Here is a 25,536-nt window from a genome sequence, read left to right on the forward strand (position 1 = left end):
CCCTAACCCTAACCCTAACCCTAACCCTAACCCTAACCCTAACCCTAACCCTAACCCTAACCCTAACCCTAACCCTAACCCTAACCCTAACCCTAACCCTAACCCTAACCCTAACCCTAACCCTAACCCTGACCCTAACCCGATGCCTCACCCTATCCTTCACCCTATCCCTCACCCTATCCCCCTAGAGGTTCCTTTAGAGGTTCCGTTAGAGGTTCTAGAGGTTAGGGTCAGGCATTGGGTCAGCTATAGATAGAAGCCCTTCGGGCTTCTATAGAGATTCTAAGGTCTTCTATAGAGGTTAGGGTCATGGTTAGGGTCAGGCATTGGGTCAGGGTTAGGGTCAGGCTTTGGGTCAGCTATAGATAGAAGCCCTTCGGGCTTCTATAGAGATTCTAAGGTCTTCTATAGAGGTTAGGGTCATGGTTAGGGTCAGGCATTGGGTCAGGGTTAGGGTCAGGCTTTGGGTCAGCTATAGATAGAAGCCCTTCGGGCTTCTATAGAGATTCTAGAGCCTTCTATAGGGGTTAGGGTCACACATTGGGTCAGGGTTAGGGTCAGGCTTTGGGTTAGGCTTAGGGTTAGACTTAGGTTAAGGTAGAAGCTTCTAGAATAACCCTAGGGTTATATAAGTATCTCTAAAGACCTTATTCTCTAAGCTTCTTATAACCTTAACTCTTACCCTTATGCTTAGTTTCTAAGCCTTATCTTAGCTACCTTATAGCTATTTTCTCTTTATTATCTTCTTTCTTATAGCTACCTTATACCTCTAGTTACCTTATACCTACCCTATACCTCGGCTACCCTATACCTACCCTATACCTCTAGCTACCCTATAGTAAAATGCCCTCGCAGGTATGCCCTACCTGCCAAGGCAGCTATAGAGATACCCTAGAGCATATACGCAAAAAACACCCGGCCGAGGCCTATACCAACCAACAGCTACAGCCCCTTGGCTTAGTCAGCTGCCCTTATTGCGGCACAGCCTGCCGCGGAAGTCACGGCATCAAGACCCATAGTGCTAAGATCCACGGCATAGAAGGTAAAGCCCATATTTCTACCTTACCTAGGCCAAGGACCTATATAGCTACTAGGGCCACTAATACCTCTAGGGCCTCTTTAGCTTCTTCCCTTAGCCCCACTAGTCCTAATCAGGCTAGCCCGGGCTTAGTTAGCTATAGAGGCCTTATAGGAAGAAAGAGACTAGCAAGGACCCCTTCTCCACAGCTACAAAGACCTACTAGGCGGCAAAGGCAGCTACAGCCTAACTCTACCCTAGAGGAGCCTACCCTAGACCGACCGGCCTCAAGGGAAAGCTATAGGTCTTTTTCTAGCTATGAGGAAAGGGGAAGACCCTCTAGCCCTAGGTCCCTTAGCTCTAGCTCCTCTTGCCCTAGCACGCCTAGCCACAGGCCCTCTAGTCAGGGACCTACCCTAGAGCCTCTAGAAGAATATACCCTAGAGCCTCTAGGGCCCCTAGAGGAGCCTACCCTAGAGCTAGAGACTAGGGAGCCTAGGGAGCCCAGGGAGCTTACCTTAGAGCCCGAGCCTAGGGAGCTTACCCTAGAGCCCGAGCCCAAGGAGCCTACCCTAGAGGGGCCTACCCTAGAGCAGCTACACAACCAAGCTATAGCCCCAATCCTAGCCAAGGCTTCTATGCAGAAGCTATTAGCCTTTGCAAGGATCCCTATACCGGAAAAAAGGCTACATGCAAGGCAGGCTGCTATTTTCACAGCTACAGCCCATAAAGCTGCAGCTGCCTTTCTAAAGAGGCCTACTGAAAAGGCCCTCTTATATTTCCTTATCTTGCCTAGGCTACTAGGGTTAGGGTTACAAAAAGGAGGCCTAGCTACCCTTCTTAGGTCTTTCCCTTCTAACCTACCTACCCTAGAGAGCCTAGAGTCCCTCCAGCAGCCCCCTGAGCCCCCCAAGGCAGCTAGACCCTCTATAGCTCCTAGCCCGGCCCAAAGGGCAGCTAAGCTACTAGAGAGAGGCTACCTAGGCCGGGCTGCTAGGGCTCTTATTGATCCGACCCCTATAGCACCTAATTCAGTAGAAAATAGGGCTAGGCTGCTAGAAAAGCACCCTATTGGATCAAAAGACCCCTTCCAAGGCAAGACCCGCCCAAGGGCCGGCCAACCAATCACGTCAGAGACTATTATAGCAGCTATAGCCTCTATAGGCAAGGAAAAGGCCCCGGGCCTTAGTGGCTGGACTAGGCCTCTTCTAGACCTAGTAACTAGGAAAGATTCCCCTGTGATAGCTTTCCTAAGGCTGCTAGCTGATATGATTCGCCAAGGCACGGCCCCTGGAGCCCACCTATTATGCGCTAGCCGCCTTATAGGGCTTGAAAAGCCCGATGGAGGGGTTAGACCTATAGCTATAGGAGATCTTATCTATAGGGTAGCTATGAAGGCGATCCTAATGACCTCCTATCGGCCGAATATGCTCTTACCCTTCCAGCTAGGCGTGAATAGCCCAGGCGGGGTTGAACCCGCTATTTTCCTCCTCTATGAGGCTATTATAGGCTTAAATGAGGCTAATTTTCAGCAGCTAGCCTCTATAGACCTTGCTAATGCCTTTAACTCAGTAGATAGGGCTTCTATAGCTGCTTCTGTAGCTACTTTTGCCCCTACCTTCTATAAGGCAGCAGCTTGGGCCTATAATGACCCTTCTATCTTAGTTATGGAAGATGGGTCAGCTATAGCCTCGGCCAAGGGCGTAAGGCAAGGTGACCCTCTCGGACCTCTTCTTTTTTCCCTTGCCTTTCGACCTACCCTAGAGGCCCTAGCTAGGAAGCTACCTAGGGCAACCTTAGTAGCTTACCTAGATGACCTCTATATACTTAATAAGGCTCCGCAAGGCACCTTAGAGGCAGCTAAGGAGGTCTTAAAAGGCTCCCCTTTTAGCCTTAACCTAGCTAAAAGCAAGGAAAAGGCTATAGAGGACCTTAAGCTAGAAGGCTTAAAAGCCTTAGGTACTTATATCGGCCCTATCCGGCCTAAAAGAACCTTCTTGCAAGAAAAGCTAGCTACCCTACAGGAAGCCCTAGAGGCCCTGCAAGACCTTCCAAAGCAGCACTCTTTGCTTCTTCTTAGAGGCAGTATCCAGCTTCTTCTAAGGCACCTCCAGAGGCAGCTAGACCCAACCGGGCTAAAAGACCTTTGGGAAGAGGCTAATACCCTTATAAGAGAGGCTATTATAGCCCTAGTGGCTAGAAGCCCTAGTGAGAGCCCTAAAGAGCCTAATTCAAGCCTTATAGCCCTTCCAGTCAGAGAGGGAGGCCTAGGAATACCCTTACACAAGGACCTAGCCCACGAGCTATTCCTAGCAGCTAGGGAGGCCTCGCAGCCTACCCTAGGCCTCATCCGGAAGCCCCTAGCCCAGCCTACCCTAGACCAAAGCCAGCCTAACCAAGGCCAGCCTAGACTAGGGAAAACAGCCCAACAGGTGCTAAAGGAAGCTAATAAGGCTAGGCTAGCAGGCTTCTTAGAGGACCTCCCCGCTAGCTATAGGCATGCTAGGCTAGAAAATGCTAGCTATCTCGGCCGTAAGTGGCTCGGAGTCTTACCTACCCAAAAAGCCCTATCTTTTACAGACTCTGAGGTCACTGAAGCCCTCCGAAGCCGGCTTTTCTACCCAATCAAGCCTATCAGCTTACCCTGTAGCTCTTGTGGAGCTATAGCTGCCTTAGGCCATCAGGATACCTGCAAGGGTGCTAATAGAAGGTGGATTGCAAGGCATGACGCTATAACTAGGGCCTTTGTGAGAGCCCTAAGTAGCCAGCCTACCCTAGAGGTCGAAAAAGAACCCCTAGTCCACCCAGAAGGTAGCCTAAGGGCCGACTTTGTAGTTAACCTAGGAAATAGCTGCTATTACTATGATATTCAAATCGTAGCTATTTCAAAGGATTCTGCTAAAGAAGACCCTTATAGCACCTTAAGAGAGGCTGCCGAAGAAAAACGCAGAAAATATAGGTCTCTCGGGGCCTTTTTTCAGCCTCTTATTATCTCAGCAGGCGGCCTTATGGACCTAGAGACAGCTAAGACCTATCAGAAGCTCCAGGACCTTATTGGCCCCCTTGCGGCTAACCAGCTAGATTCCTCTATTAGCCTTGCCCTGATGAGGACTAGGGCGACCTCTGCGGCTTCTATAGCCCGAGATACCCCTAGTAACCTAGCTAGGTCGATCTGGAATACCCCTAGGGCTTCTTAAGGCTTTTCTTTATCCTTTACCTTTTATCTCTTATCTCTTATCTCTTTGCCTTTTTCTTATTAGCTATACCTCTCTCTTTTAGTTATATCTCTATTTCCTAGCTATACTTCTCTCTTTTAGTTATATCTCTATTTCCTAGCTATACCTCTCTCTTTTAGTTATATCTCTTTTTCCTAGCTATATCTCTCTCTTAGCTATACCTCTTTCCTAGTTATATCTCTTATGCTTTTTCTTTTATTATTTCTTAGAAAAATCTCCCCTCTTTTATCTATAAGCTATATCTTAGCTAGAAGAAACCCCTAGGGCAAAATAGCTTAGATAGTTAATAGTTACTCTGTTCTAACCCCACCCTGGGGGACAGTGCGAGGGTTAGGGTTAGGACTGTGTTCACACTGTGTCCTGCCAGCACCTCTACCACCACCTCCCTTTTCTACCCCTTCTACCTCCAACAACGCTCCGCGTCACCCTCCCCGGACGTCAGAGGTTAGTCCTTCCTAACCCTCACCTCAGGGTTAGGGTTACCAGTAAACAACACCTTGGTCCCCTCAAACCAACCCTCACAACCACCCGCAACCCTCTTAACTTCCCAAGTCAAACGAAAACCTTAGGTTTAGGTTCGGGTTAGGGTTACGGGTAACGGCCAAGGGTTGGCTTAGGGTTACGGGGTAACCGTCAAGGGTTGGCTTAGGGCAAGTCCAAGAAACCAACCAACCAAACCCTTAACCGCCACCTAGGCCCTGGGAACCCCCCTATAAACGCGCCAGGACAAAACAAAAACCGACTAGGCAGCAAACCGTGCCAAGCAAAAAACTTAACCGGAAACTAGGAACCAGGAACCAGGAACTAAGAACCAGAAACGGCAACCGGAAAACAACCACTACCAACTACCAACCAGAAACCATAGCCGGGAAACTCTAACCGGAGCCAAGAACCAGAAACCGGCAAACTCTATCCGGAACCAGGAACCGGAAAACTCTATCCAGACCCAGGAACCAGAAATAGTAGCCTGAAAACTCTATCCAGAACCTGGAACCGGAAACCGTAACCGGAAACCGTGATAGTAACTACTCGGTTACCTTAAAAAGCCCAACCCTCTATACCCTTCTTAACCTAACTCCTACCCTTCTAACTCGCCTCTATAACGTACCCAGCCCTAATACCTCTCCCTTTCGTCCCACCACTAGCTTCGAGAGCCAAAGGAAACATATAAAGAGAAAGACCCAACGAGCCGACATAGACGTAGGACCAGAAAACCTCCCCACCTAGCCAGCCCACTAAACTAGCCAGTAATGGAAGAAACCAACACAGAGAGCCAGAAAGTAGACCCAGTAGATAAGGAGAGAAAGAAAGGCTAAGAGGGACTAACCCGGAAGCTATCGGCAGATAAAGCAAAGAAACGACCAGACGGCGACCCATATGACATTTCCAGTCACCCTATAAAAAGAGTCCCAAAATAGACTTCTTTCCTACTCTCTCCCCCTCTCGCTCATCTACTTAGATTCTACAGTATCGGCACCTTCCTTCTAAATTTATTCATTTATTTATTTATTCATCGCTATCAAATCGATTAAATCGTCGTTAGAGCTATCGTTATCGTTATTATCGGATATATTGATTGTTCGTCGTCTATCGTCGGAGCCGGTTATTGGTCATTGGTCGTCGCCTATCGTCGCCTATTGTCGCCCCAATTTAGCGCTATGTACTTTGAAAGTAGAGAAATTACTGCCCTTAAAATCTAGGGGGCCACTCTAGCTTTATCTCCCGCTAAACCCCTATTCTTACCCCCTGCTCCCTAACCCCCTGCCGTCACTAAATCCACCAGCACTCTAAAATTTCTACTAGCTTATTAATCCCCCGGTCTCGACTACTAGCTACGCTTACCACGACCGGCCATTTATCGCCAATTATTCAATTTATATACTATTATTAAGGATTAGCGATAGAATTCGGCCATCATCGCATCTCATGTTTCGGCTCTTCTTATTAGAACACGGCATATTAGTGGGGGGGAATTACTAACTCCAGCTCTAGCTGCCGCCCGCATTTGATTCCGTTTCAATCCCCCCTTCCTGCTAACGGAAATCCCGGTAAGTTCAAGCCACCGCCCACTAACCCCCTGAAAATCCAACCTCATATAAGTAAACTAATATCCACCCAACCCTCTCACCAAACAAACTTCTGCCTTTTCCCGACCTATACTAACGGCCTTAATCGACCGTCTCTTTCGTCCAAAATAGTTCCTCCCGTTCTTTGCATAATCTGCGCTTCCCCTAATACTCGCCGCTATGCTGTTTGCCTTTTAGCCGCCTACTGCTCTCTAGAGTATCAGTAAACCGACTAGCGAACCCATCGGCTTCTTTGCCGCAAGTTCGCCGCATATGCTCAACATAACTTTGCCACTCGCCCTTCCCCTAACCACTACCTCGCCATTCTCTTTCCCATAACTAAGAAGCGGCCGTCCCTCGTCTAGGTGGATTCCAAAAAGGACGAATACGAGGTTAGGGACTACTTCCACCTAGTTCTTAATTACCTCTTGTATATCCCCGGCAATGACTATATCGGTCGTGGCCTACGCTAAGTCAGGCGCAATGTCCTTCGTGGGAGAGAAAACAACCAGGATACCCTACATATATGGTTCCTGGATCCAGATATCCCTCCCCGCAACATCATAACCAATTAAGCCATCCATAGTATAATCCTAACCCTAGTAGGCGATACTTAGGGCGAGTTTATCTGGAAAGGCCCAGTTATTGTAGTCATAAGAGCGGGCACCGACTTTGAACCACGCTATTCCACCGATATCACCCTCACTGCCTACCGTGATGCCATCGACTACCTAGGTTACTATAGAGATACGATCGGCAGCATGATCGATGAACCTGGTCAACACGACTATCTATCCAAGCGCGTGCTGGCCGATAGGTCCTTAAAGGTCATTGGTGTCCGAATTAACTGCCGCCGTGACTAGGCTACTCGGCACGAGCCACAGATGGTCGAGGTGGCTATGCCCAAGACGCACCCTCTATTTAACCTCGAGGGCGACAATCTATGCGACATCCCTTTACTCTTTGGCCTAGAACTAGTTACAAAGGCATATAATGGTGGCCTTTGCAAAGAGGATAATGGCCCGCCGTCTGATAACCTAAAGAACCCTCTAGCCGAGCTCCTCCTGACGACAATATCTATTAAGAACGGGGAATAGGTTCGTTTGCTAAGTTACCGGCGTTATCTGTGTCTTAGTAGCACCCTTTTCGTCCGCAGGTCTAAGCGGGATCTGCAGATTAAAGACGTTGACGCGCTCTATAACTTAATCGAAGAATTTGCGGTGCCGTTTATGTTGAAGGAGGATGTATCTAACCCCGATGTGGAGAATAGGCTAGTAGAATGACTTAAGAAAGAAGGTTTTAGGCGCGGTATCCAAAATTATTGATTCTTACCCTACCCGCCCTATATAAGAGTAATGGATTATTATATAGAGGCAGAGTCCCCTAGGGCGCGAATTCTCCTAGCATTGTAGAATAGAACTATAGGAGGAAATATAAGGCTTAAAAGTTTAATCCGCTGGGCAATTAGCCGCCGTTGTCGCCAGACTAGCCCGCCTACCCTGCACATAGATACCCGTTTTCTAGGTCCGGTTAGCATAGCGTGTTCGTAGGGCTACTTATTTATCGACCATATTACCTTTTCCATAGGCGAATTAATTAATATTTCTTCTAAATTCCGCCTCTGAAAATCTACCCTATAAGCTATATAATGATGCGCCTAGAAGATAAAATCTCGCGCACTGACGAGCGCCTAGTTGGTTTTTCTTAACCCCCCCTGCACTATTATCCTAACCTGCCATAGCTAACCAGCGTAAATCCCCATCTACCCTCTCTAATACTTAACCCCCGGTTTATCTTCTTAACTTCGGGCTATACCAATACGCTCCGTGAAATAAGGCTACGAACTGTCTATCTGACTAATTATTTTGCAGAATATAGATGATTATACGTACGATATGAACCCACTTATATATAGCTAGTTGGCAGGCGTACTTAAATGTATAAATTATTATATAGTCGCCTTTTTTGCTGCCTAAAACCCTCCCCCTTATTCACTAACTTAATTCATCCCCTTACTCTTAATATTCGCGACTTCTATCGACACTTTATACTATACGATATAATGACAACGAAAAAGCCCCCAATATCTATGTCTATGCTATTAGTAGCCGATAAATCACCACCGAAACCCAATAATATATCGCCTCCCCCTAAAGGTTCGGAGGACCCTATTGATAGCTTCTTCTCGTTTGTCGAAGAGTACTATGCCGGTGACGAGTTTAAACGCCTCAAAGGAATATGCCAGGAGAACATAAGCCTTAAGAAGAATCTCAATGAGCTCCAAACTGCTTACGAGCAGAATATCAAAGCACTCACAAGGTCAGATAGTAAATAGCAATCCGAGTATGATAAACTGAAAGAGGTCGACCGCGCTAGAGATAATGCTGTAAAGCAGCTAAAAGACGAAAGACAAGCCTCGCAGGCGCTTAGGGATTAAGTTCGAAATATAGAGGAGGATGTGAAAACGGTGACGGAGATATCTAAAACTTGGGAGTCCCGGGCTATCGATCTGGATAATAAAGAGAAGGCGAGAGCGGCTGACTTAGAGAATGCCTAGAAAGCGAAAGAAAGACTTGAAGGGGAACTAAAATCTATATAAAAGCAGCTAAAGTCTAAGACTACGGAATTAGGCTAGGTTTGGGATAATTTTAAAGTGATTTGCTCCTTTGTCGTTGAACTGGAGAATCTTAAAGAGAAAGAGATTGAGATATATATGCTAACGGCTGATTCCCTCCTTCTATTTCGTTATGATCTAGGTCTAATGATTGATATTATAATGCAGCCGGACCTTATTGGCTAATTTCTTCGACCTTGCTCTCAAATATATAGAGACTTTCTTATATAGTAACCTCGATAATGCTTGTTTTGCCGACTACTCCCGCTGGAAGGAGCTCCGGGTGTAGGTATTAAGCAAGTAGCGAGTCCCACTACCGGCTTCTAACTCGCTAGCTGCCAAGCAGATAAGAGTCGTCGCCGGCCTTATCATCTTTGGTGAAGCACTTGCTGAGCATATCTTTAGGCCCACCCACATCACGCATGGCGGCGAGCTCGACGAAGTCCTGGGTCACCTCGGCACCTAGAACCCTCTTTAGGAGATGTATGTCCGCAGTGCCTTGCTAAAGGTGCTCCCCGATAGGCAAGAAAAGAACCGGGCGGCTGCGGTTAAGTCGGTCGCTGCACACGTGTCGGGTGTATTAAGCATCCTAGTGCCTTCTTCGCGATAAGGGGAGTTTAAATCCGGCTTAAAGCAGGTCTCTGGCCAGATATGCCGCGGTTAGTCTAAGGTTCAGTAGCTGGAAGAGAGGGTTAGGCCTAGCTTCTCCTTCGACTTTTATAAGGATTAGCAACCATTACCGCCACCAAGCGCTTAAACCCCCACAAAGTCCAGCTCATCGCTATCTTCACAGTCATCGACACAGCAGAAAGGCAGACGCCAGAATCAATAGCAATCCAGCACCCTTCCTAGCTTACTAACGGCCGAGGAGTTCAAAGAGGTTACATGGCCGGCATTTCTGGCCATAAATCCTAAGCAACCACGAGAGGAGGGGGAGGAGGAAGAGGGCGCAATCTCCTCCTGGGAATTGATCCACCAGGGTTACGTCCTTACAAAGGCATAAGCAAAGGAGGCAAAGTAAGAGAGAAATGCCGAAGAGGAGGTTTCTCGTAGGTTTAGGAAGACCACTCGGCAGAATAGTAGTAATCCTTGACGGCCATAGGGGAAGAGGCAAGACTCGGACATAAACCTTCTTTTTCGCTCCCTAGGAAACTCGGGCGGCGCGGCAGACAAGCCGTAATAAGTCGGCGATATAGAACTCCGTAAGAACTCACTCTTGTTTGTCTATTATGGCCAAATTTGTGTTATTCGAACCGGACTTGGCCCTTTCCCCCCCAACTACTTACTTACTAGACTGGAGATAGGTTATAGCCCAGAACAACTATAAAGTTCCGAGACCATCTTATACAAAGCGCCTTTATATAAGCTCCGACACCTAGCACGCTATTATCCAGCCATTAATTAATTAATCCCGCTTACTTAAGCTTCTACTTATATTTACTTATTTCAGTATCGTAATTAAAGTAATATACTATTAGCTTCGCAGTGCCCTGCTAGCTAATTTATCCGCCTCTATATTCCGACTCCGAGGTACATGCTAGAATAAAACCTCGACGTTAAGCTTATTTAAGTTTCTAATTAATCCGTCTAACTTCTTAAAAAGCTCCCAGTTCTTTACCGGCGTTCCCTTGTATATTCGGTAGCCGTTATTCTCCCACTTAAATACCCGCTTAGTTATCCCCTTGACCAAATACTCCGAATCGGATTTAATGACAACCATCCGAAGCTGTTCCTCTCTAAAACACTGGCTCTGTATATCTATTACCTGGCGAAGCGTAAGGATCCTAGCCCGTAACTCTGCAACCTGGTTTGTTGCGTTCGGCTCGGCTAAGAGAACGCTCTTGTTGTACTGGGATGTTTTGCCGACGAATACTCCGGCCGCTGCCCTAGCTCCAGTCATACCATTCCCCTCACACGCCCCATCGACTACAATCACTATATAGTCTATATGCGGTGCTAGCCAGTCGCAGTATGGACAAAGACGGTCCTCGTCATACGCCACGTACGTCTATTCCTCATCATAACTGCTAACCTCTACATCATCTAGCTTTATATTATCTCTATACCGTAAACTAGGGTCGAATTTTCGGTCTTTCGCCAACTTAGAGGTTCATGATTCGCAGTGTACGTGTGGGGGGAGACCCATAGCGGGTATCCTCGAGTAGGGGTATAGAGTCGATCTCAAAGACTATAGGGTATCAACGACGGATGTAATGGCACCTGACCAGTAGATAGTCCACGTATTATAGCCCGGCATTTATTCTAGTCACGCCAAAAGAGATACAGAAAACGCTAGGCATGTCTTTGCATGTTTGAAGAGATCATAGTATACCGGGTGCGTGCGGGGCTAAGGAGGCACTAGCCTGCGACTTTTGCTGCAAAGCTGCCTTGGTGCCTGAGTTTTCGCTTCGGGCCCCGCGCGATAACCACAACCGCAGTCGCGTTAGGGTCGGTTCCCTCTTACCTTACATATATACTCTAGGTCAACGGTGCCACGCCTAAGCTCCAATCTAGCAAATGGTTCTATATATATCAATGAATTAAGCCTCTTGCTACGCACTCAACGTAGCATGAGCTATTTGCCTCCCGTATATATAGCCCACTAAGGCAGATCAGAGATCTATCTATTGCTCTCCCTCTTATAGGCGAGTCTTTAGTAAGCATAAGAACGCCGCCCTACGCAAGAAGAGACCGATTAAGGAAGTTATTAAGAACAATAATCTGAGTGTCTCTGGTCTCCCCCGCTCTAAGCTCGTCCAAATCCTATAATATCTACTGAAGCGAGGCGTATTCGAGTTAAGTATCGCTGCCTAGTCTGTCTTCCCAGAGCTCTTTCTACAACCAGCGAAATAATAAGAGCTATAGAAGATGCCTGCACCTCCTGACTAACGCGACTCCGTCGTAGAGAAAACCACGGGGTTACTCGAGACGTAAGTTAGGGCCCGAGTTATTGCTCTCAGAGCGCATTCTTACCGGTTGATCAGGCTATGGAAATCCGGCATCTACTCGGATATGATACTTATCTCGACTGAAAAGAATTATTAAGCATACCGCGCTATCGTGTGTCTCTAGTCTCTAGTCATATCTAAAAAGTATACTTTCGACACTATAAACACAAGCTAGATCAAGCCGAATAACTTCACTAAGGACGATATTACTATGGTATCTTTTAACTTCCTGGATGATGATCCTCGGTTAGTCGATTGCGTTATTTAATACTTCTACTGATCCGACTATAAAGTTCCACGATCCACACCTAGCATAGATGACGAAGCAGACGTGATGTATAAAGAAGACGCTAATGAGTCGGATGCGGACGACGCTGCCTCGGACGATTCCCACCTAATTATTCACGTCAGAGTATTCGCGCTCGCAGAGAAATACGATATACTACCTCTTAAAGTACTATCTCTAAAGAAATTTAAGGCTATAGTCCGATTGCGCTAGAAATCTAGGTATCTAGTCGAAGCTGCACGGGAAGCATATACCTCTACTATAGCAGATATCTAAGATATGCGAAAGGCTATTGTTAATGTTTTATTTATATAAAGAAAACTATTAGATAAAGAGTGTATAAGGGAGCTACTCCGAGAAGTGCCCGAGATAGTATATGACCTACTTATGCAGTTTTATGATAGGATCAAGTCCGAGCCATACCTGTCGATATATTTCAGATAATTGATTATCCTATATATCGAAGCATTACTTTACAATATATCTATTTTACTCATCTTTCAGAGCGTTTCTAACGACCTAATAGTCCCCAATGGCCTTTACTAGTTTATTTTATTTATTTATCGAGCTGTATACTAACTTAGCTATATATATAGCCCTCTAGTTAGGCTTTTTCCGAGTTCTATCCCGGAAACTTATATTAATCTTATCATAGACCACAGGAATAATAACAAGAAGACAAACAAATCCCATACCCCGGAAATTAGTCATCATCTAATTGCCTAGAATATGCCCCCTCTGCTAGAAACTAGAATAACTTTAGGAGTCGTAGGCATCGCAAACCCCTAATTTCGTCCATCTCCTCCAGCTATATCCGAATATGCTCTAGCCCCTTCTCCTCCAACCCGCTCTAGTCCTACTAGCCCATCATCTCCAGCACTATACCTCCCAATCGGCTTACACTAGTACCTATAACCCTACTATGCACCACCATGCATGCCGTGATAAACCGCTACATCGTCTTAACCCAAGCACATTACGCCTCACGATACTATACGTCATGCTCCTCTTATGCCTCCTTTTCATTGCTATATTTTAGATCTATCTCTTCACGGTATACTATCCGCTAATATAGCAACGTTGGGAATCGATAATGGCTATACCGCGCTCCTAGGCCACCACTACGTGCCTAATAATATCGAAATATCTTAAGCTAAGGCTACACTTCCTCGGCCTCTGTCCGGTATGAGCAGCGTTTGAGCTTGTATGTCTCCACAATCGGGCCCCATTCATAGAAAGCATAAAGTGTACACCGCACACGGCCTCCGCGGGCGCGAATGAGGTTACGCACCCAATAAATCAGCGGGTACTTGGCTATATATGCACCCTGATCTCGCTCGAGTGGGAAGGATTCTGTTGCTTTTGCGACCTCGGCACGGATGAGGCTAGGCTAGAATAGCCTTATCCCCGGCCGGGCATTATCCTAGGTCCTAGTGGCCGGTATAAGGACTTGATATAATATATCCCTACTCTCGCGGGGTTAATTAGTCCCTTGCTATTGCCTTAGCGGCCGGGAAGGTAATAAGGACTAATCTATGAATAGGTATCGGTCACTCTGCGTATTAGACGGCGTGTTCTGCCGCCGTCTCTTTATTAGTCTCCCCTTCCTAGGGAAAGGTAGTAGGAAGATAGACGCGGGGATAGACTCGTGAATATTATTATCTGCTATTATAGAGGGAAAAGGTCGGTATAGGATGAGAATAATATATTATTCTTCGATTATATTCTTTAATATTTATATTTAGCTAGACTAGTATAGATATAGAGATAAAGAAATATTAAGTAGTAGGAAATTAAGTAGTAGGAAAAGGGGGGTTAATTGCCCTACCTTCTCGTAGTATTTACTTTTTATTCCCCCTCTACTATCTAATTTATATATAACTTAAGCGATAATTTATATATTTTTTTTATTTATCTAATAATATCCCCGATCATATTTATCTAGGTAGGAGTTACAAATAAAACCCTAGGCATTATATGCATAGCTTACTCGAGATAGTTCTATACCTATACTATATCCTCAAATCATTAACCGCTTAACCGCATATATACCGCGCTATTATTATCATTATCGCCGCCACGGTCGTCTACTCGCTAGACTATATCTTAACCTCTAAGAAAAAGATAATAATAGAGTAGAACGCACGGATAGTTAAACCTAGGGGTGAAAGAGAAATATAGAAAGCCTCATTAGGAGGACTAGTGCGCATAGATACTTACCCCTAGGTTTAGAGGTCTAGAGGTCCATCACCTATAGGCCCAATGCGGTTTTAGGACTCTTACGCTGGACAAGTTCGAAGGGGAGACTAGGTTTACTTACATTATTACTATTAAACCTACCCGGTTTACCTTTAATAAATATTATTAAAACCACGACTCCTCGCCTTCCGCTTAGCCATAATACCTAAACTATTAGTAAATAGACCTTTATTAAGGACGGATAATGGGTTTATTTACCGAGTTACTAGAGTTATTAGTCTCTTAGGGAGCATCCTTTTCATCCATCGTTCTAGACGAGACCTATAGATAGAAGATATTATTACGATTCGAAACCTTATAATCGAAGAGTTCGCGGTATCCTTTATTATCTTAAAAGAGCGATATATTATTATCTAATCCTAATATAAAGAGAAGGTTACTAGACTAACTTAAGTAGGAGAGTTCTAAACGTAGCATTGGTTATAAGCCTTACTTTACGCTAATTACCTCTCAATAATAGATATAATTTTCTTCTACTAGGATTAAAAATAGTTAAAATATGACCTAGAGCATTTCTAAAGATATCGCATATTTATTATTTAGGCTACTATGGCTCTCCGGTATCGCTATTCTCCCTAGTTAAGGTTATTACTTCCATCCAATTAAGATCTATTATCTTCTTCCGTTATATCGTCCATCTCCTCTTCATCATCAGTTACATTACCAGAGATATTATTATCATCATTATTATCTACAGGGCTAATATCCCACTGCGGAGGCTCAGCCTAATTTAAGAACCATTCTAGGAGAGTTTAACTTTGTGCGGAGGGCTCTATTTCCTATATCTTAACCTCTAGGTGGCTACGTAGGTCATATTAATTATTGCTATTATTAAGCCGACGCCTCGTCCACCGCAGGCGTGCTACGAACCTAGGCGAATGACTAGGTACTGACTATATGGCGTTAAGTAAGCCAATAAGGTTATCCCGGGTTAGCAGGAGGATAGTCGGTTGGCTCACTATAGATTCGAAGATCCGCCTCGAGATATGCGTCTCCTTCATAGGGACCTAGAAAATGTCCTCCTCTTTATAATTATGCTGCTTATAAACGTCTAGTTTCTTAAGAGACCACGGCTATATAAAGTTTATATCCCCGTCCCTACCCCAGGACGGGCCAGCCATATAGGTCACGTATAGTAATGCCCGCCGGCAATGGCGTCGAATAGTATTATGATGACCGGTAGAGCGTAGACATTCGATATTATTATCCCCTATAATCTCTACCTAGCGTATCTAGGCTGCCCTTTTAAAGCCCTGAAAGTCCCGAGGTGATAGAATCATCGGAGTTATATCAGGGGATAGACCCTCGGGGTAATCATCGCGGCGATATATAGACGATAAGAAGGTATCTTTATCTCCCCGAGGAGGCGAGAAGTAAGGAGCCTAGTACTAGATCCGGAAGAAGGATGGCTTGCCATAATGCTAGGTGCCCGGGCTATGGCTTATGCCGACCTCTTTGGTGGGGTCACTATTGAAAGCAATCTGGATATAACGGCCGATTTATACGCTAAAGCGGCTATTAAATGGGCCTGCCGACGCGCAGATACGTTGCCATATGTCCTTAAATGCTCGGTAGACTTAGAGGAAATATAGTCGATCCTAGGCTGGCGGCTTAGAGTGGCCGAATAGTTAACTAAATAGAAAGCCAGATTAGCTATTCTTAGGTAGTAGGCGCCGACGCGTGGCTATCTAATAAGGTAGCTCGTCGGGCAAAGTATCCCCTGACGAGGGATCGATATTAGATGATGATAATAGCATAGCTTTACCGTACTTAGCCTATGCCTCCGTGTAAATGCCGTGAATCGTCTGGGCTGTGGGAATACGGCTGGCCTTGGCCGTAGATTCTACCTGGGCTTGCCGTAGCCGAGTAAGAACTGGTAAGTTTTGGCGCCTATAGTCACCTCGTACTTTGTCCTAGTACGACTCGATCTTGGCAAGGAAGTGTTGATGGTAGGCTCGGGCGGTCTCCTCGATAGTAAGGACGATAGCCCGGCCAGCTAGCTCCTCGGCTTCCTCACTATGCCCTTGATTATATGCTCCTCAAGCGTCGCGAACTAATTGTTAAAATAGAAGCTCGACGGTGACCTAGGTAGTAGTGAGAGCTTAAACGTTGGGCTAGTATGCTAGCTTCGCCTAGAGTGGGCTCCGAGGCATATAGAGATCGACTAGTACCTCGAGCGAGATATGGCCCCGCTGCTAATCCATATGGCCATAAGGGATCTAGAGTATACCGGATTCTTTAATGGGGCGGCCTAGACCGAGACCTAGCCGCTTCTTAATAGAGCCCCTACTACGGCCACGAGCCCGCGCCGTCTAGTCTAATCGCCAAATCTAATTATCGAAATTCAGCCCCTCCTCCTCATCGTCAAGTGCATAGATAAGGAGGCGACAGAAAAGCTAAGTAGTATAGAACCTAAGTATCTGCCGGATATGGTCGGTCGAAGAGGAGGAGGAGGATAATAATGGCTGCTCGCCTTCTTTCCTTATTACCTCCTGGAAGATATGGTCGAGTGGAAGGATTAAGCGAGTAGCTTATATAGACACGAAAGAGGTCATAACTTCGGTCGGAATAACCCAAAAGGGGCAATATATCCCGCTGGCTCTAGCATTACTATCACTATGATCACTGAGGGGAACGTCCTAGGATATCGGCCCGGTATAAGGACTTCTACTAGGTTCCAATACGCCATCGGCCCACATAGCGAGAATAATATCGAGCCGAAATGTGACCTCCTTCCGGATGCCAAAGTTTAGGTGCCGGCGCAGAGATAAGATAGCCCTTAGATGCCGCTTATTAATATCCTAGGCATACAAAAGGTAAGAGCAGCTAAGCTAAGGCATAAAGGCTTATTGGCGATTTTGGTCTATGCCCGCAAGGTCTTTTAATATGCCTTCATCAAAGGCAAGGAGAGGGAAATAGCCTAAGCTAAAGAGCTAGTAATTACTAAACATGACCCCAAAGAGGTCCTTACTGCAGTTATATGCCTTAATACGGATGATACCGGGTGATCTAGTATCCAGGTGGCCTAGGTTTAATGCCCGGCTTGGCCTCGCCTTAGCATAGTAGGTCCCTGCATCGCAGAGGAGGAAAGAACGGTAGTATTTAGCGTCAAGAGGGGCTTCTAGGACTAGATCTTAGAGGCTCTTATGAAGATGACGGCAGCAGTCGCTTTTCTAGAGTAATATCTAAGGTTTAGTACTGCCCTAAGCGTCGGGTGACGATAGTAGTCTAGCAATATAGTCCCGCATCCCCACATTAAGCCAGTAGGAGCGCATATCGAGCTAGTTTGGGTCGAGACTAGCTAAGATTATATCTCAAAATAGAGCTAAGCTTTCATAGAGGCTCGGCCGCGTAAATACGTTCTTTAAGTCATAAGATTAGAAAAGCAAGCGAGGGTTCTAGAAGTAAGTAATATCTTCCCCTCGCTATGTCTAGACCCGATATAAGTTCGCTTTCTCTATGATCGACGCCTAGAAACGCGGAAGAGCGCTAGCGGGGATATTATATGCTAGGCGAAAGGCTTAGGTCTTATCTTTAGCACTCTATCGGCTAGCACCCGGCTTTTCCTAGTACGCGCGAGACTTTGCGTAGATAAGGTTATATGAGCTGGGGATTTCCTGCTAGGCGTGGTCGGGAACCGTTTCGTAAATGGCTGGGAGGATGATCTCGTTATAGAGGTCTCTAAATCGTGCGAGAGAGAGACTATTTGCGGAAGCCCGTATCTGTGAATGGGCTCTATGAGGGAAGAAGAGGAAGACGGAGAAGCGGACGGCGGCGGTGGTAAAAGTGCCGATATAAGTGTGCCGAGTATGTGCTAGATTAAGGCCGTGGGGCTGGATGACTTGGTTGGTGGAGATATTATTCTTATGAGGCGGGAAGAAAGAAAGTTAAAACTGGTTAGGGGCTTAAATGGCGGATAAACTCTTGGCCCTAAACTAGATGCTATTAATATCCCACTGGCGCGTGATAGTCACCGAATTATGTGGGAGGGAGGCCTATGTCTTGCGGAAAGAGAGCGGCTCAGGGGGTTAGGCAGAGAGAAAGCTTTGCTAATGGGGGAAAGAGGCACGAGGGTCGCAGGCGTTGTTATGCTCCGCGAAGACGGCCGGCAAGGGAGGAAGAGAGTGGCCGAGACGTTTAATTCTTTCCTAAAGAGTATCGGTATATTTGGATTTAGCGAGCTCGCGTGAATTCGGGCCTAGTTTGAGCATATAATATAAGTACCTCTATAACTCAAGAGGGTCGGGTCGGGTGATGATGATATGATAATGACTTATATTCGTATTGGCGGCTAAAGAATGTGCGAAGGACGCGATTATATAAATCGCCCTGCGCGCATAGAAAATCGGGGCCACCAGTAGTATCCTAGTCGTGGATCGCTTGGAGAAAGCCGCTAAGGATTAGATGATAATTCTTAGGCCTAAGGGAAGGCGAGGCTGATGGGATGAAGTAGTCCGGCGAGTCCGATATTAACGAAGTAGAACTTCTCGGCCGAGATAATAACTAACTATTATCTTGCCGAGGAAGGCCAGGAGATAATAATGGTGCTAAGGCCGTCGGTAGCAATACGGCATTGGTATCGGGCGAGGAGCTCTTAGTGTTATTACTATGGCTACCCTTAATATTATAAACGGGGGAAGCCATGGACGATAAGGGAAGAGATACTTCCTTAAACTTAAGCTCGGGACCCGACTAAGACGGGATTTAGGCGGGCAGAGATGATAATAAGGTCGAATTATTACGTAAGGTTAAGGCGGAGAATTCGACGGTAGGTAGTAGCTCCTAGGTGACCGCAGCCTAATGAATAATCTGTTGTACCCTTGTAAGGTGCTGCTGGTCGCGGTGTCGTTGGACATGGAGACGCGTTCGCCCACGCGGTGATATATCGGGGTCTAACCGGGGACGGCCAGGTCTAAGGCCTAGTTGCTTATTATTTGATAAAGATGAATCTAAATTTAGAATTCCGATTATAGAGATCTCTTCCCCTTCGTCTTATCCGGCGGCGCTCGACTGGTTTATGGCTATAGGATACGGCGCCGCGATATGGTTGGAGTCGGGATATATTTACTTATTAATCGGCGGTGTTGGTACTTGTGGTCCCGCGGACACTTCCGGTCATAGATCCGGTTCGTTCGCTATAGCTACCGGTTCGTGAATGATCGAGGTGGGTCGATTAGCGATGATAATTCCTGGGCTTTGGCTTCCTCGATGGGTAATAGTGATGGTGGATAGTGGTTGTTCGTCGGTCGGGTCTAGGGTAGTATTGTCTTAGTTCGCGGCATCCGGCTGATCTGGGGCGATAGATCAAAGCGTTAGATCGCCTCTTCACAGAGAGAATAGAGAGAACATAAATAAATTAGGAAAAGGGGAAATTAGAAAGAAGTATGGCTTTAGTAGCCGAGTCTAAGCTAAGGGTATTATACCTATAATGGTAGCGTATAAGCTGGGTGTTAATAATAGGGGGTTGTCTACTAGACGAGTATTTGGGTTATGGGAATATTCTTGAATATATTATGCTTAGTTTTATTGAAGGTTTCGGAGGCGGTGTTGTCTTATACGCTCGCGCGTGCGATCTCTTCTCTCCTAAGCCGAGAGTGCACGGGGAGCTATTATTTGTGATGATGCGAGAGAAATAAGTTCCCTAGCATATTATGGACCTTGCTGCTACTACTGGTTCTTATTTATTAGTTTATTTGTTTGTTTATTTATTTCTTTTGATATAAACCGTGATTGCTTCTCGCTAACCTTTCTGCCTTATATTTTCTTTCTTTTTCTTATTCTCTAAACCCCCTATATTTTATGAGGGGGCGTAACTAGCTTATGAGGTGATTGGTGATGACTAGGGTTTGTTTCCTCGGTAGGGGAAAGGATAGGCGGTGGCGGTTATAGAATCCGAAATACGGATAGAGGCCGGGTTAATCGTTCTTGCGGATTTTAGTATAGTTCTCTTGGAATAGCTTTAGTCGGCGAAGGCCTAGAAGAACATAGACATAGGGTAGTAAGGCGATATTGTCGTTCAGGTGATGGTGGTGATATTATTGTGATACTTTATAGATACGGAAAATTTAGTTATAAACATTATATATAATTAGAGATAGCATTCTTTATTATAACCTAGACGTTAATAGATTAATCCGTGGATGAGATGTTAGGATGGATGTGAGGATGATAATAAGTCGCTATGTCTTTCCGTCTGAGATCTAACCTAATAATAGTATATCGGGGGATATATAATGATATATCCTAATAGGGATATTATAACGCCTAAGACTTTATCGTATTAGTCCGCAGAAACTGGCAGGGATATTATAACGCCTAAGATGCAATTCTATTAGGTAGTCTCTTCTTTAGGAACAGGTACCCTCCAGGAGGCTTAGGCCAACCTGCTATTATTATTAACCCCAGATTTTGCGCCTTTAATTAATGATTAAAATGCATTCTAACGCCGAGTAAACGGAGGGGTCGCTATGGCGTGAAAGTCCTCGTATATCCGTCGAATAGTCAAGTGGAGGAGCCATTCTTCGCAGTGTCGTACCCGACCCTGATCGTTCAGAGACGACTTTGCTCCTAACCCTGGACTTCACGACCGCGCCCGTCTCGCCTTTAGGGTTGGTCGTCAAGAGTGGAGTACCGTCCGCGTTTAGACGCAATCACATTGGCCGCCGCTAAAAGCCACTAATAAGGGTATAACGGTATTTCATAAGTAGTATTTAGTCGGGTTTAGCCTCGAACTAGAATCGACTATTAAATACGCAATAAAAGTAGCAAAAAAAGGCCCAAATAGAGATAACTATATTCTTTTTACTGATAATCCGATTAGTATTACTTTTCCTTATCCTTTGGTCTGGTTTTTACTTGCTTATTAGTGGTGGTGGAATTTTTAAGAGTTTTAATCGTGCTCTTTGGCCGACGCTTGAATTTTCACTAAGACTTTCACGACGGCCTCAGCCCTGGCCCTACAACCAACATTGATACCCAATGTATCACCCTATCCCTCTAGAGGTTCCTTTAGAGGTTCTAGAGGTTCCTTTAGAGGTTCCTTTAGAGGTTCTAGAGGTTCCTTTAGAGGTTCTAGAGGTTCCTTTAGAGGTTCTAGAGGTTCCTTTAGAGGTTCTAGAGGTTCCTTTAGAGATTCTAAGGTCTTCTATAGAGGTTAGGGTCATGGTTAGGGTCAGGCATTGGGTCAGCTATAGATAGAAGCCCTTCGGGCTTCTATAGAGATTCTAAGGTCTTCTATAGAGGTTAGGGTCATAGTTAGGGTCAGGCATTGGGTCAGGGTTAGGGTCAGGCATTGGGTCAGCTATAGATAGAAGCCCTTCGGGCTTCTATAGAGATTCTAAGGTCTTCTATAGAGGTTAGGGTCATGGTTAGGGTCAGGCATTGGGTCAGGGTTAGGGTCAGGCATTGGGTCAGCTATAGATAGAAGCCCTTCGGGCTTCTATAGAGATTCTAAGGTCTTCTATAGAGGTTAGGGTCATGGTTAGGGTCAGGCATTGGGTCAGGGTTAGGGTCAGGCATTGGGTCAGCTATAGATAGAAGCCCTTCGGGCTTCTATAGAGATTCTAAGGTCTTCTATAGAGGTTAGGGTCATGGTTAGGGTCAGGCATTGGGTCAGGGTTAGGGTCAGGCATTGGGTCAGCTATAGATAGAAGCCCTTCGGGCTTCTATAGAGATTCTAAGGTCTTCTATAGAGGTTAGGGTCATGGTTAGGGTCAGGCATTGGGTCAGGGTTAGGGTCAGGCATTGGGTCAGCTATAGATAGAAGCCCTTCGGGCTTCTATAGAGATTCTAAGGTCTTCTATAGAGGTTAGGGTCATGGTTAGGGTCAGGCATTGGGTCAGGGTTAGGGTCAGGCATTGGGTCAGCTATAGATAGAAGCCCTTCGGGCTTCTATAGAGATTCTAAGGTCTTCTATAGAGGTTAGGGTCATGGTTAGGGTCAGGCATTGGGTCAGGGTTAGGGTCAGGCTTTGGGTCAGCTATAGATAGAAGCCCTCTGGGCTTCTATAGAGATTCTAGAGCTTTCTATAGAGGTTAGGGTCAGGCATTGGGTCAGGGTTAGGGTCAGGCTTTGGGTCAGCTATAGATAGAAGCCCTTCGGGCTTCTATAGAGATTCTAAGGTCTTCTATAGAGGTTAGGGTCAGGGTCAGGGTCACACATTGGGTCAGGGTTAGGGTCAGGCATTGGGTCAGCTATAGATAGAAGCCCTTCGGGCTTCTATAGAGATTCTAAGGTCTTCTATAGAGGTTAGGGTCAGGGTCAGGGTCACACATTGGGTCAGGGTTAGGGTCAGGCTTTGGGTCAGGCATTAGCTCAAGGTTATGCTAGGCTTAGGTTAGAATCTTCTAGAATAACCCTAGGGTTATATAAGTCTCTTTTATTTCTACCTAGCTTTTTATACTTAGCTTTAACCTTATGCTTAGCCTCTAAGCCTTATCTTAGCTACCTTATAGCTATTCTTTTTAGCTATCTTATTTTCTTTTAATTACCTTATTTCCTTTTAGCTACCCTATACCTATAGCTACCCTATACCTATAGCTACCTAGCTACCGTATACCCTACCTACCCTATAGCAAAATGCCCTCGCAGCGTTGCCCAACCTGCAAAGGCAGCTATAGAGACCTCCTAGAGCATATACGCAAAAAACACCCTGCCGAGACCTATACAGACCGGCAGCTACAGCCCCTTGGCTTAGTCAGCTGCCCTTATTGCGGCACAGCCTGCCGGGGGTCTCACGGCATCAAGACCCACAGTGCTAAGATCCACGGCATAGAAGGTAAAGCCTATATTTCTACCTTACCTAGGCCAAGGACCTATATAGCTACTAGGGCCACTAGTGCCTCTAGGGCCTCTTTAGCTTCTTCTATTAGCCCTACTAGTCCTAATCAGGCTAGCCCGGGCTTAGTTAGCTATAGAGGCCTTATAGGAAGAAAGAGGCTAGCAAGGACCCCCTCTCCACAGCTACAAAGACCTACAAGGCGGCAAAGGCAGCTACAGCCTAGCCCTACCCTAGAGGAGCCTACCCTAGACCGACCAAGCTCAAGGGAAAGCTATAGGTCTTTTTCTAGCTATGAGGAAAGGGGAAGACCCTCTAGCCCTAGGTCCCTTAGCTCTAGCTCCTCTTGCCCTAGCACGCCTAGCCACAGGCCCTCTAGTCAGGGACCTACCCTAGAGCCTCTAGAAGAATATACCCTAGAGCCTCTAGGGCCCCTAGAGGAGCCTACCCTAGAGCTAGAGACTAGGGAGCCTAGGGAGCCCAGGGAGCTTACCTTAGAGCCCGAGCCTAGGGAGCTTACCTTAGAACCCGAGCCTAGGGAGCTTACCCTAGAGCCCGAGCCCAAGGAGCCTACCCTAGAGGGGCCTACCCTAGAGCAGCTACATAACCAAGCTATAGCCCCAATCCTAGCCAAGGCATCTATGCAGAAGCTATTAGCCTTTGCAAAGATCCCTATACCTGAGAAAAGGCTACACGCAAGGCAGGCTGCTATTTTCACAGCTGCAGCCCATAAAGCTGCAGCTGCCTTTTTAAAGAGGCCTACTGAAAAGGCCCTATTACATTTCCTTATTTTACCTAGGCTACTAGGGTTAGGGTTACAAAAAGGAGGCCTAGCTAGCCTCCTTCGACTATTCCCTTCTAACCTTCCTACCCTAGAGAGCCTACAGTCCCTTGAGCAGCCCCCTAAGGCAGCTAGACCCTCTATAGCCCCTAGCCCGGCTCAGAAGGCAGCTAGGCTACTAGAGAGAGGCTACCTAGGCCGGGCTGCTAGGGCTCTTATTGACCCGACCCCTATAGCGCCTAATTCAACGGAAAATAGGGCTAGGCTGCTAGAAAAGCACCCTATCGGCTCAAAAGACCCCTTCTAAGGGAAGACCCGCCCTAGGGCCGGCCAACCAATCACATCAGAGACAATTATAGCAGCTATAGCCTCTATAGGCAAGGAAAAGGCCCCGGGCCTTAGTGGCTGGACTAGGCCCCTTTTGGACCTAGTAACTAGGAAAGATTCCCCTGTGATAGCTTTTCTAAGGCTGCTAGCTGATATGATTCGCCAAGGCACGGCCCCCGGAGCCCACTTATTATGCGCTAGCCGCCTAATAGGGCTTGAAAAGCCCGATGGAGGGGTTAGGCCTATAGCTATAGGAGACCTTATCTATAGGGTAGCTATGAAGGCGATCCTGATGACCTCCTATCGACCGAATATGCTCCTACCCTTCCAGCTAGGTGTGAATAGCCCAGGCGGGGTTGAACCCGCTATTTTCCTCCTCTATGAGGCTATTATAGGCCCAAATGAGGCTAATTTCCAGCAGCTAGCCTCTATCGACCTCGCTAATGCCTTCAACTCAGTAGATAGGGCTTCTATAGCTGCTTCAGTAGCTATATATGCCCCTACCTTCTATAAGGCAGCAGCTTGGGCCTATAATGACCCTTCTATCTTAGTCACGGAAGATGGGTCAGCTATAGCCTCGGCTAAGGGCGTAAGGCAAGGCGACCCTCTCGGACCTCTTCTTTTTTCCCTTGCCTTCCGACCTACCCTAGAGGCCCTAGCTAGGAAGCTACCGAGGGCAACCTTAGTAGCTTATCTAGATGACCTCTATATTCTCAATAAGGCTCCGCAAGGCACCCTAGAGGCAGCCAAGGAGGTCTTAAAAGGCTCCCCTTTTAGCCTTAACCTAGCTAAAAGCAAGGAAAAGGCTATAGAGGACCTTAAGCTAGAAGGCTTAAAAGCCTTAGGCACCTATATAGGCCCTATCCGGCCTAGAAGAGCCTTCTTGCAAGAAAAGCTAGCTACCCTACAGGAAGCCCTAGAGGCCCTGCAAGACCTTCCTAAGCAGCACTCTTTGCTTCTTCTTAGAGGCAGTATTCAGCTTCTTCTAAGGCACCTTCAGAGGCAGCTAGACCCAACTGGGCTAGAAGACCTTTGGGAAGAAGCTGATACCCTTATAAAGGAAGCTATTATAGCCTTAGCGGCTAGAAGCCCTAGTGAGTGCCCTAAGGAGCCTAACCTTAGCCTTATAGCCCTTCCAGTCAGGGAGGGAGGCCTAGGAATACCCTTACACAGAGACCTAGCCCACGAGCTATTCCTAGCAGCTAGGGAGGCCTCGCAGCCTACC

General features: G+C 46.4%; 4 protein-coding genes across 4 annotated transcripts; 3 read left to right on the plus strand and 1 right to left on the minus strand.

The window, feature by feature from the left end:
* Positions 1-8,382: 8,382 nt before the first annotated feature.
* On the plus strand, positions 8,383-9,400 carry NECHADRAFT_89195 (uncharacterized protein; the record flags this gene model as incomplete). Its single annotated transcript, XM_003039006.1, has 3 exons — positions 8,383-8,639; positions 9,166-9,219; positions 9,340-9,400. 3 exons carry the CDS (start codon positions 8,383-8,385, stop codon positions 9,398-9,400), a joined length of 372 nt encoding a protein of 123 aa, XP_003039052.1.
* A 1,071-nt stretch (positions 9,401-10,471) lies between these two features.
* NECHADRAFT_56170 (uncharacterized protein) lies at positions 10,472-10,867 on the minus strand (the record flags this gene model as incomplete). The annotated part of the gene is made up of 1 exon (XM_003039009.1): positions 10,472-10,867. A coding segment is annotated over one exon (396 nt), but the record flags the coding sequence as incomplete, so codon positions are not given.
* A 1,349-nt stretch (positions 10,868-12,216) lies between these two features.
* On the plus strand, positions 12,217-12,381 carry NECHADRAFT_56169 (uncharacterized protein; the record flags this gene model as incomplete). The annotated part of the gene is made up of 1 exon (XM_003039007.1): positions 12,217-12,381. One exon carries the CDS (start codon positions 12,217-12,219, stop codon positions 12,379-12,381), a length of 165 nt encoding a protein of 54 aa, XP_003039053.1.
* Positions 12,382-23,004: 10,623 nt separating this feature from the next.
* Positions 23,005-24,291, plus strand: NECHADRAFT_89196 (uncharacterized protein; the record flags this gene model as incomplete). Its single annotated transcript, XM_003039008.1, has 2 exons — positions 23,005-23,203; positions 23,354-24,291. 2 exons carry the CDS (start codon positions 23,005-23,007, stop codon positions 24,289-24,291), a joined length of 1,137 nt encoding a protein of 378 aa, XP_003039054.1.
* Between the last annotated feature and the right edge of the window lie 1,245 nt (positions 24,292-25,536).

The sequence above is a fragment of the Fusarium vanettenii genome, assembly GCF_000151355.1.
Source record: "Fusarium vanettenii 77-13-4 unplaced genomic scaffold NECHAsca_215_unmapped, whole genome shotgun sequence".
Taxonomy (NCBI): domain Eukaryota; kingdom Fungi; phylum Ascomycota; class Sordariomycetes; order Hypocreales; family Nectriaceae; genus Fusarium; species Fusarium vanettenii.